We start from the raw sequence: 12,022 nt of genomic DNA, 5'->3' as shown, positions 1-12,022 counted from the left end.
ATAAAGCCAATGCCACCCAATGACTGCTGGGATAGGATCCAGCATCTCCGCGACACTGAGAGCAGGATAAACGGTTTGGATAGTGGATGGATGGATGGAAATAAAGCCTCAATAAAATCTCAAACTTAATAAACATAAATAAATCAATAAATGTGATGGCCTGGCGGCCTGTCCAGGGTATCTCCCCACCTGCCACCCAGTGACTCCTGGGATAGGCTCCAGCATCCCCACGACCCCGTTTGGGATAAGTGGTTTGGATAATGGATGGATGGAAATAAATAAATAACAGATAAATACAAAAAATAATAAATAAATAAACAAACAAATAAAATAAATATATCAATAAAAATGAAACATAAAATCAATAAAATCTCAGTTATTTAGTCGGATAACTTCACTGATGTCTTTTAGCAAGCCAAAAGCATCAAGTATGACTGTCAGTGAAAACCATTCTTTGAAAAGTAACTGCCTTGACTTGGGCATGAAAACAAAAAAAAAAACATCAAAATTTCAATAGAACAAGGGATTAGAGGTAATATCCTCACCTGGCCAAAGTGAGGTCATGTTTGTGGTATTCCAGAGCTTTACCATACTCCTTCAGGTAGAAGTAGGCATTGCCAAGCTGGCTGTAGATGGCACTGAGGGTCTTCAGGTCTTCAGTGCCTACCTGAACGGCTGCCTCGAAGAATGCTGTCCCTCCTTTGAAGTCTCCTGCCTTGCAGAGCCTCTCTCCTTCTAAGGCCAATTCCAAGCACGAGGCCTCCATCCTTAACACACATATAAACATACAAATTTAAATACCAGGGAGGATAGACAATAACATCAGCGTATTGAACGTTAACTAAGAGACAGAAGCTCTGTCAAATTGCCATTTATTATAACAGCAACGTAAAATTCTTATCATCACAATCAGGGATATTTTGGCAGGATCACCATAGCAACAGCGTGTGTCTAGCCATGTCAACTGACTGTTACCATAGATACAGAGATATAATTTATTTTTTGGCATGAGCGCTTTAAAAATGTGTTAACACTTTTGGGTAACTGTTGCATACTCACTCACTGTTTTTCTACATGCCATTCAGCGCTGAGTTATGCAGAGGCCCAAAGCGTTTTTGCTGAAATATTTTGTACAGCAAAATGAGACTACAAAAGCTGCTTGGCTTCGACACAGAAAGTACAACTTTCAGTGGTTCCGCTGTCCTGTTAGGTCTGTATAAAGACCTTCTCTATAAAATCAGCTGGTCAATATATTCATACACATATATGCATGTCCACACAGTAATTCAACTAAGGTACAATTGATACCTGGAGTGATGCTAAGTGGGTGTTATCATCAATAAAAGTAAAGTCAAATTTGTTTGTTTTTATTTGTATTTTTTGTTTTATTTTTGTTTTTTGAAAAGTCAAATTGCTGAACTATTTTTCCAAATCAGTCAGTAAAATTGCAAAGACACTCCTCTAAAGATTGTAAATTAAAACATGCTTTAAGGTTAGAACATGGTTTATGAGTACCCCGTCCACTGAATTACATTAGAAGGGATGTGTGCTAGACCAGTAACAACTATGGAGCGAGGAGCCAGGTCAGCCATCAGCATGCTTTCCCTCCTACTGCTGCAATATCTTGGTTTCCATGGTAACTGTTGGGTCAGTGAAACAGATTTAGGGTATGTTTTTTAAGCCTGTTTACCATTCACAACTCGTTTAGTTTAATGAAGGCTGTTCTACAAAATGTTTTCTTACAGTCTTGTTTCTTTCTACCCTGAGGATACCAAAATGTGCAGTGCACATTAGGAAATACCAACAGCCTATCCATTTACATGCAAAGTGCTGGTAACACAAAACATCTTGTAGCAATTTGAAAGTTACTTAACAGTCAAGTATTATTATGCTGTCAGAACATGTATTTTTTTCTTTTTTCACTTTCCCCCCTTTTTATTCCCCAATTGTACTTGGCCAATTACCCCACTCTTCTGAGCCATCCCAGTCACTGCTCCACCCTCTCTGCCGATCCGGAGTGGGCTGCAGACCACCACATGCCTCCTCCGATACATGTGGAGTCACCAGCCACTTCTTTTCACCTGACAGTGAGGAGTTTCGCCAGGGGGATGTAGTGCGTGGTAGGATCAACCTATTCCTCCAGTTCCCCCTCCCCCTCTAACAGGCGCCCTGATCGACCAGAGGAGGTGCCAGTGCAGCGATCAGGACACATTCTCTCATCCGGCTTCCCACCCGCAGACATGGCCAATTGTGTCTGTAGGGTTGCCCAACCAAGCCGGAGGTAACATGGGGATTCGATCCAGCGATCAGAGTGTGAGTTTTAAGTATTTTCAAATATAGGTATGGTTCACTGCCACTGTATGTATTTAACACTTGTACATTGCTTCATTCCCTCTATCACCTTCCTTGCGCCTCATTTCTCCACCTTATGATTCCTTATCATGCTTATTCTGGGGGCAACCACAGGAACATATGATATCCACTGTCTGTGGCTTTTATCCTTGTTTCGCTACAATCATTAACTTACTGCACTTGCAATTTAATTTGAACATACTGTATTTCACTGTTGAACCCAGTGTAATTTGCTCTGGTAAGGAAGATCACTAAACGCTTCAAGTGTAAAGTAATTTTCAGGCACAAAAATGCATCACCTTACACTTGCTAAATACTTGGCAGACATTAGTAATTGCAATCTTCTTTTAGTATCTGGTATTCAGTATATTTGCTGGCAGATAATTCACAGTAACAAGCAAAAACTGAACCCATGGTCAGTTTTTGGAATAACCAAGTTACTAATCAAATTCTTCCCAGCCATCTTCCAAATAGTATTGTTAGCTTGAGTATAAGAAAGTACCCTGTTCAAATTTACACAACCTTGAGTTACTTCGTCTCAATTCAAATGTAAATGCATTAGCCGGGGTTCATTTGTTTTCCATACACCACTTGAAAAAACAATTGCAGCGGATAAACCAGAACATAAAAGGCGAACTAAGATTGTGTTTCCAGTTCAGAGGGGCGACAAGGACACGGGGTTCCCAGCTGCACCTGCGTTTTTCCTTGGCTTGCGTTTTCTTCACGTACACCTGCAGCTCCAGGTTTAAAGGCTTTAGCACCGCTTGAGGTCGTGGTCCACGGTGGACCAGTCTACACACAGCCCTCTCCGCCCCAGTTAGAGGACACGAGTCAGATGCAGTGTGGACAAAGGACATATCAAACTTGCAGAATAATTAACACACAATATGCATTGGACTGCAGGATCCCATTTATCGCTGATTGGTTTCCAAGCTGTGTCCACTTGAAGGCAAAAATCCAGTTCCCATAGCCGTTTTCATTACTCCGGTTGAATGCACAGCATTAGCAATATTGGAGCCAACTTGGGCACATTCCTACCAGAGGCTCTATGCAACATCTAAGCAAGCCAATTATGCCTGTTCTTCAGAATTTCTAAAGCTCCACGACAACCAAATGGAGAACTCCGGCAGCCAAAACAATCAAAAGTGAATTTAAAAAAGAACACTTAAATTCCACTGTGAATAAAAAAAGGGTTTATGCTGAAATTTTAAATTTCCCTCTGTTTAACCCCCTCTTATCTTCAGCTGAAAGTGCAGGGACAATTGTTCTCCCAACCAGTATAGAGCCATGCCCCAAGTGCTAAAGAGGAAGTGTCGCCAAGAAAGAACAGCAGGGGTACAAGTCGGTGACGACAGAGTGAGTGACACCAGTACCTCTCAGCATGACCACTGTCCCAGTGGGGGGGTAGAGTGAGAGAGAGAGAGAGAGAGAGAGAGAGCAAGAGAGAGGGGGGGAGAGAGAGAGATATAGAGAGAGAGAGAGACGGGGGGAGGGGGAGAGAGAGATGTAGAGCAAGAGAGGGGGGTGGTAGAGAGAGAGAGACAAGGGAGAGAGAGAGAGAGAGAGAGAGAGAGAGAGAGAGAGAGAGAGAGAGAGAGAGAGAGAGAGAGAGCGAGAGAGAGAGAGAGCAATCTCTAATCCAGTGACCTTCACCTCCTTGGTTGAGAGCACACAGCATAGTGAGTAGCTCAGACTAATCCAACTATCTGCTGACTGGCAAATCCCTCGGTAGGTCATTTGGAAAGACACAGGCCTACAAGACTGACCATTAACACAGTGAGTAAAAAAGGCTTTGAGACTGACTGAGGTAAAAAGATAACATAGCAATAATGCACATGAATTATCTGTCAGTTATTTTCTCTAAAACTTGAAAATAACTGGATGTGCATGTACGCTTTTCTTGTGTAACATCTTCTCAAATTGTATTTTGTTTTTCAGACAAAATAATAAAAGAGCCCATTAAATATTAGCATATTTAGAACACAAAGGTCATACCCAACATTGCAGTTTTGCTCATACCAAAAGATAAAATTCAGCCACACTGCAGACAAAGATGTGATGAAACAACTGAAGAACACAATTATAACACAAAAAAGCTGCTCAACTGCATGGTGGCTACTGCTGAACTGAACAGGCATGATTAAATTTACCTAAATGCCAGGAGTAAATGGTCCCCGTCCACTGACGTTACCAACCCTATGCAGTGATCAAACTCTTGCTAGTGTTTTTCTTTTTTTTTATAGCTGAGTCAAATAAGGTCAGGTCACACACATCAATGCCCTGCTGTGTTGACAGATAGTGCACACGATACGCACACACAAAACCACACACACTTAACACCTGATAGTAAATGTGTGCATGTGTACTCTCATACTCGCATGCACGGACTTCCTCAAACCCACAGCATCATGTCCATGCCCTGGAGCGTCATACTTAATCACGACACGCCAACCTCTACCCAAAAGGCTTCGGTGCCTTGTGGTTGAGATCGCAGCAAGAGAGAGCACAGCCGCTTTGATCTCACCTACAACTGTATGAGCTTGGCACTCATTCGGTTGTAAAATCCTGGATTACCTAGGGAGGATGCTGTAGCCCCCAGATGGTCTAGTTTCCCTTCTGGTTCATGCCATTTTCTCAGTATTCAATGCTACTAGTTGTTAAATTAAGACAACTGCAGTGTATTTAGAATCAACCTCACAACACAAAGTGATATTGATGAAAATTGTAAATGAACAGAAACGCTACCTAAGAAGATTGCCAGATTCATACAGTATATAAAATAAACCACTTAAATCTTCACCCAAGCAAACCAAGATAATCTTGCATTAAGGAATGGCCATGAAAATCCAGCAAGATTAAGAATGTGGAGGCAATTAGTTGATGGACGGCAACATTTCTAAATTGGCCGACTACACTTACGAATATAATGATGTAATTGATTTTTTTTTTAAGAGTGAGACGTATACCAGAAGGGTAATTTTTGAGACTGACATAGTGTTGTGGATGGTGGCCATTTTACGTTTTATATGTTATAGCTATCTCACTCTGTGGACTTGCAATGTGGCCAGGCAAAGAGCCAAAGAGGTCTAGGAAAAAAGCAGGCGAGAAATAGCAGCCAAAGATAAAATGAGAAGAACAGGTGGAAGAGGACTGATCAAGAAATGTGGATCTTTAAAGGTTTTATGTGTAATTCTACTTTAATCCCGGTCTGTCGTTCAGCAGGAATCAGTAACCAGGAACAATTTATTTGTCATTTCATCTCATGTACTACGCACACAAAAGAAACAAAATTTTATTTCCCCCAGCCCACAGCAGTGCAACACAAAAGACAAAACCACGTCTCCAAAACCTCCAAAAACAACACCACCAAAAACATATAAAAACAGAGAACAAATTGAAAAAAAACCCACACAAACAGCCAACAACACAGTCCACCCACTGCAACGCAGTCCAAAAACTCCGTCCAGAGAACCAACGCCAGCCAGGATGACTTTTGGAACTGCCGGTCTGCATGGGCTAGCAGTTAGCTTAGCCTGCCCCGTTTCCGCATCCTGTCACACCGCCCTTGGTACTCCCCCTTGGCGCAGCGCCGGGCAGGTCCTTGGAAGCGGCAAACCAGGCCCCCCCAGCCGACCCAATGCCAGCCCCCCAGCCAGACACCCCCGACACACCTCCCCCGCACTCCACATGATGACACAAATGCAGACGCAGACAAAAATATTGCACAGTCGACGCTAGAAGAGGCCACCACCAGACCACCTCGGTGTTCCCTCTTGGGCATGGCTGTGGGCTAGCAGTTAGCTTAGCCTGCCCTGCTTCTGTGTCCTGTCAGACCGCGGTCTGTGTTTCGGACACAGCTCCAGGCAGGGCCATGGTCCCTGGGCCCACAGGACACGACACACCAAGCTCTCTCAGCCGAGTCAACACCAGCTCTCCCAGCCAAGCGAAATAGGCAATCAAAATAAAAACTTCACAAGATGACACAAACTTGGATGTAGATGTGGACAAAGACATTGCATAATCGGTACTGGGTGAGGCCGCTGCAAACATGAGTTCACACCGCCATCTTCCCACACCGAGCAATGTGAATTACAACAAATTAAAGCAATCAAGACAACAATTCAATTAGATAGGGGGCAGATACACTATGTTTGCTGACAACTGGCATTTTTGAATGCCTTCAATAGATATTGTTCACTGGTAAATGGTAAATGAACTGCATTTATATAGCACTTTTCTAGTCTACTGACCACTCAAAGCGCTTTACAATCTATGCCTCACAGTCACACATTCACACACACATTCATACACTGATGGTGGGGGCTGCCATGCAAGGCACCAACCTGCTCATCAGGAGCAGTTAGGGGTTCCGTGTCTTGCTCAAGGACACTTTGACACGCTCTTTGGAGGAGCCGGGGATCGAACCAGGGACCTACCGATTACTAGAAGACCCGGTATACCTCCTGAGCCATGCTGCCCCATTCGCTGCATAGTTTAATGAGGACTGTAGGCACAAGCCAAGTCTTTTGAGATGTAGGGTTTTCAAACAAAACTAAAAACAACACAGCTGTGCTGGCTCCTGTGTTTCTAAATAGAGAAATCTGGGGAGTGGGGCTGAGTCATTTTACTTTTTTTCAGTTAGTACAAATAAGCCTACCCTGTTATTATCTCTAAATTATATTATTCTAAAAAATGTTGAAATATTACACATGGCACATTTAACACTAAGTTTTGACATTAATGTTTCTCAACATGTTTACAATTATTTTTCTTCCATGATGGCTTCCATGAGTCCTTGATACACAGGAATAAACATATGATATATTGACAATTCTTTGACATTTCATTGGTCCCCTTGAGGATGTATTTCTTTTTGCCTGCAATGATTAAGGCAAAAAGCACAACTACTGACGTAACAAGAGCACTTCAGATAATAATTTGTACAGGCAGACTTGATACATATGGGAACGATGGAAGGGAGAGGAAAGCTGAAGCAGGCAACTTTGGAGCTGCTACAGGAGGAGTCAAGGTGGTAGCTGTGACTATATAGGAACAGGAGTTGAAGAGGGAGTTTTAAACAAGGATCATCAGGGCAAGTAAGGCTGCCCCGGTAAAACCACTAAGAAATGAGTAGAATAGAATATTCTTTATTAGTCATTTTTGTACATACACTACCGTTCAAAAGTTTGGGATCACCCAAACAATTTCGTGTTTTCCATGAAAAGTCACACTTATTCACCACCATATGTTGTGAAATGAATAGAAAATAGAGTCAAGACATTGACAAGGTTAGAAATAATGATTTGTATTTGAAATAAGATTTTTTTTACATCAAACTTTGCTTTCGTCAAAGAATCCTCCATTTGCAGCAATTACAGCATTGCAGACCTTTGGCATTCTAGCTGTTAATTTGTTGAGGTAATCTGGAGAAATTGCACCCCACGCTTCCAGAAGCAGCTCCCACAAGTTGGATTGGTTGGATGGGCACTTCTTTGAGCAGATTGAGTTTCTGGAGCATCACATTTGTGGGGTCAATTAAACGCTCAAAATGGCCAGAAAAAGAGAACTTTCATCTGAAACTCGACAGTCTATTCTTGTTCTTAGAAATGAAGGCTATTCCATGCGAGAAATTGCTAAGAATTTGAAGATTTCCTACACCGGTGTGTACTACTCCCTTCAGAGGACAGCACAAACAGGCTCTAACAGGTACTATTTAATGAAGATGCCAGTTGGGGACCTGTGAGGCGTCTGTTTCTCAAACTAGAGACTCTAATGTACTTATCTTCTTGCTCAGTTGTGCAACGCGGCCTCCCACTTCTTTTTCTACTCTGGTTAGAGCCTGTTTGTGCTGTCCTCTGAAGGGAGTAGTACACACCGGTGTAGGAAATCTTCAATTTCTTAGCAATTTCTCGCATGGAATAGCCTTCATTTCTAAGAACAAGAATAGACTGTCGAGTTTCAGATGAAAGTTCTCTTTTTCTGGCCATTTTGAGCGTTTAATTGACCCCACAAATGTGATGCTCCAGAAACTCAATCTGCTCAAAGAAGTGCCCATCCAACCAATCCAACTTGTGGGAGCTGCTTCTGGAAGCGTGGGGTGCAATTTCTCCAGATTACCTCAACAAATTAACAGCTAGAATGCCAAAGGTCTGCAATGCTGTAATTGCTGCAAATGGAGGATTCTTTGACGAAAGCAAAGTTTGATGTAAAAAAAAATCTTATTTCAAATACAAATCATTATTTCTAACCTTGTCAATGTCTTGACTCTATTTTCTATTCATTTCACAACATATGGTGGTGAATAAGTGTGACTTTTCATGGAAAACACGAAATTGTTTGGGTGATCCCAAACTTTTGAACGGTAGTGTACATACAAAGGAAATTTACTCTCTACATTTAACCCATCCTAGCTGTGTAGCTAGGATCAGTGGGCAGCCGCCATGCAGCAACCCATGCAGACACGTGGAGAACATACATGCAAACTCCACACAGAATGGACCTGGGATGGCCTGGGGTTCAAACCCAGGACCTTCTCACTGTGAGGCAACAGCGCTATCCACTGGCAACCGTGTCACCACTAGAGCACTAGTAACCTAACATTAATATCCAACCTTGGATGCAGGGGATTCGCAGCCTGTTCTTTAGCAGGAGCCTTCAGATATTTGGGCATCAAGAGAGAGAGGAAGAGGAGAGTCATCCACAGTACCACCAAGGCAGCAGAAAGGGCCTCAAGATTGCCGTGGCTCAAAAGAGGAGAGCCATGGAGTCATAAGTAGCTAGCCATCTGGATACAAACTGGGGTATGATCATCCCCAGCTGGGTCACCTGGAGGAGGTTGTATGATGATGTTGAAGGACCCAAAACACACAATGATTCCAGGAACATCACTGAAGATGTGTCCAGGGGCATCAGTAGATGTATGTACAAAACTTTTCTATCAATCGGGTGCTGTTAAAGGTAGACCAGGCAGCAGCACCAGGTTCATACCCTGCACTATAACAAAAAACCTGTTAAATTCTTCAAACTGCCTGACCCATACTCCAATTTTTGCTTCCCATGAAATAGTAAGACAAAGGATGAAGAGAACAGTATCCTCCCAAGAGCTAAAATATGCACAACACATGCTCAGCAGGAACCTCCAGCTGTCTGGCTAAATCTGTTTCATGTGTGGTAAAAGTGAAGCATAATGCATGCACTGCCTCCCACTTGCAGATTTGAAAGATCTGCACATTGCAAGCTGACAATGTCCAACAACAATAATGCCATATCCTGCTTCTTTACTCCAGCAAAAATCTATTGGCTCAATGTACTTACTAATAAAAACTGTGCAGTACACAAAAGTTTAAATGGGAGGATAAATCAAAATTGGGGAAGGGACATTTAGAGCAAAAACTTAGGGGTGGGTGATTTCACATTTGCAAGATTGGAGTCAGTATGTATCTAGGTAAAAAAAAAAAATCTTAATTTTCATTTGAATTGTTAAATTGTTTTGACTATAAATCTGATCAAATGTAAAAATCATAATTATAGTGAAATGAATCAAGAGAAATGAAAAAAAAATCCAAAAATTAAACACCCAAATATATTGAGAAATTGCTGAAAAACGGAGAAAATTAAACCATTTAGTCAGGAATTAAGGGGCTACTATGGAAATACAGACGAAAGATAGCTATTTACATGGTAGAATAATATTTTCCTTTGAGGGTTGTTAGCCACATACTAAACCAACACTGACAGTATGGATTGTCCCTTTGGAGAAATCTCAAGTATGGTTTTCATGAGGAAATTCTTAGGCACAAGTAGGTACGGTAATTTAAGGCTTTAGAGCCTTTTTTTATTATTATTAGTTTAGCCAAAGTCTTTTTAATTTTTGACATTGAATTTGCCACTGATGTGCCTCATTTGTTGAATTTATTGTATCTATTTTGTTAAATTGAGTGTAATTTGTATAGTTGTAATTCAACTGAAAGAAAGTCAAATTGAATAAGTAAACGTTTTCAGGATAAACATTGGTCACAAGGCTATTCATAAGACATGCTCACATTACTGAACAGTAAAATATTATTTGGAAAAAGGGTGTAAAGGAAGTCTGGTGATGTGGTTTAGGAATTTAAGCTGTGCAGTTAAAATGTAGAATTCATTGTCAGCGCCAAAAATGTTTCCTCTGAGTCATAAAAATAGTGCTAATATGGGCAGCTATAGACACATCCCTTTCCGTGAGAGTGACTGTTTCAGTTGTTTTGTGAAATTAAAAAGAAAGATTATCTTATTTGCAGTTACAGATAAAGATGTTCAACTGAATTAGAAAAGCATATATTTCATCAGCTGCTTAGCAAGAGTTGGTATGGCTAATGAAATTAGAATCCAACATTTGAAAAAGAACATTTCAAGAATATGTTTAAAACCTAGATTGAAAAAGGCAATACGAAAAACACGTTGTGTAGACGTTTTGATTTTGTAATCGCATATTTTTACAAGATATGTCCCTTTGTAAAAGCAGAGCTGCCATTGGGAAACGCTTAATTCAACAAGGTAAGAATGGGGAAAGAATGCAAGACAGGGCGTGAATTAATCAGGAGAGGGAGAGTATGCCAACAATGCTAATAAAACCAGAAGAGGGAAGATCCAGAAAAGACATGTGTTTTCTTGTCGCGAGTAGGAACCAGAGCAGCACAAGACAGCTAGTTAAGGTGGATGGAACTAGCAGAAGAGGAGCATGGATTAAAAAAAAAACCAGAAACAGGACTGAGAACGATTTAAGGAAAGAAATAGTACAAAAACAGTAAGAAAAAAAGGCCAAAGGGGATTTTAGAGACTGGCTTTTGTTCTTGCCATCTTTGCGGCTGACCTAAAAATGTATCTGTGCGGTACAGTCTACCATTCTCTCCTCTGATTACCACTCTAATTGCTCTGTTTGGGAGACATTCATCCCATAATAGCCTGCCTGTGGTCTAAAGGAGGCAGTCTCCCGATGCTGTCGCCATGGCTGCAAAGGGTAAATGTGCCCTATTGGCCAGAGTGTAAGTTAGGGAGGTTTACATGAGGTTTGTGCATAAGTTGAACTTTGCCATAAGTGATGTACTATCCACTCATCACTGAAAAACTGCTTAACATGAGCTGAGTAGCTAAACCCTTCAGGGGAGAAATAGTAGTTTATTTAAAATAAGATGTTGCTTTATTCATGCAAAATAATATTTGGAGATTGAAAACATTTTATTCAAATAAAATTATCCTTCCTTCTGACCTATGCTGCTTAAACCTGATTGTATTAATCATAGTCAGCGAGCTAAAGCCTCTGAAAGCACTCATCACTAGTCCAAAAGGTGAAGCTTAGTGGACCTGAACACTTCAGGTTGGAGAGTTATACATGTTTTTTCTCATCTCTTATACATCCATTTAAGTTCCGTTTATCTTTTTTTCTGAAACTAACATTCTTTATTTTCATCCTATGTAATAGTTTTCTCTTGCGAATAATCGACTTTGCATCAAGTCATTTTATGTTCAATTCTTATTTTATCGCCCACTGTATAATTTCCAGAGGTGCTTCCATATTATGTCATGCTGCTATTTTTTCTTCCTTTATCTTTGGTTTCATGCGACTCCTCAACTGGACCTCTTCTTTCATTCTTGGGATCATACTGCTGTACCCTTTGGTGGAGCCCGAGCTTAG

The 12,022-nt window shown here is 41.1% G+C and overlaps 1 protein-coding gene across 1 annotated transcript in view; it reads right to left on the bottom strand.

The window, feature by feature from the left end:
• Positions 1–12,022, bottom strand: part of gpsm1b (G protein signaling modulator 1b) — a 40,714-nt gene that overhangs the window by 23,027 nt on the left and 5,665 nt on the right. Inside the window, exon 2 of the mRNA XM_056290594.1 lies at positions 546–767. Within this exon, the coding sequence (XP_056146569.1) occupies positions 546–767 (222 nt within the window). The remainder of the gene's footprint in view (positions 1–545; positions 768–12,022) is intronic.

The sequence above is a fragment of the Lampris incognitus genome, chromosome 12 (genome assembly GCF_029633865.1).
Source record: "Lampris incognitus isolate fLamInc1 chromosome 12, fLamInc1.hap2, whole genome shotgun sequence".
NCBI lineage: Eukaryota > Metazoa > Chordata > Actinopteri > Lampriformes > Lampridae > Lampris > Lampris incognitus.
This window is presented reverse-complemented; position numbering and strand designations above follow the sequence as displayed.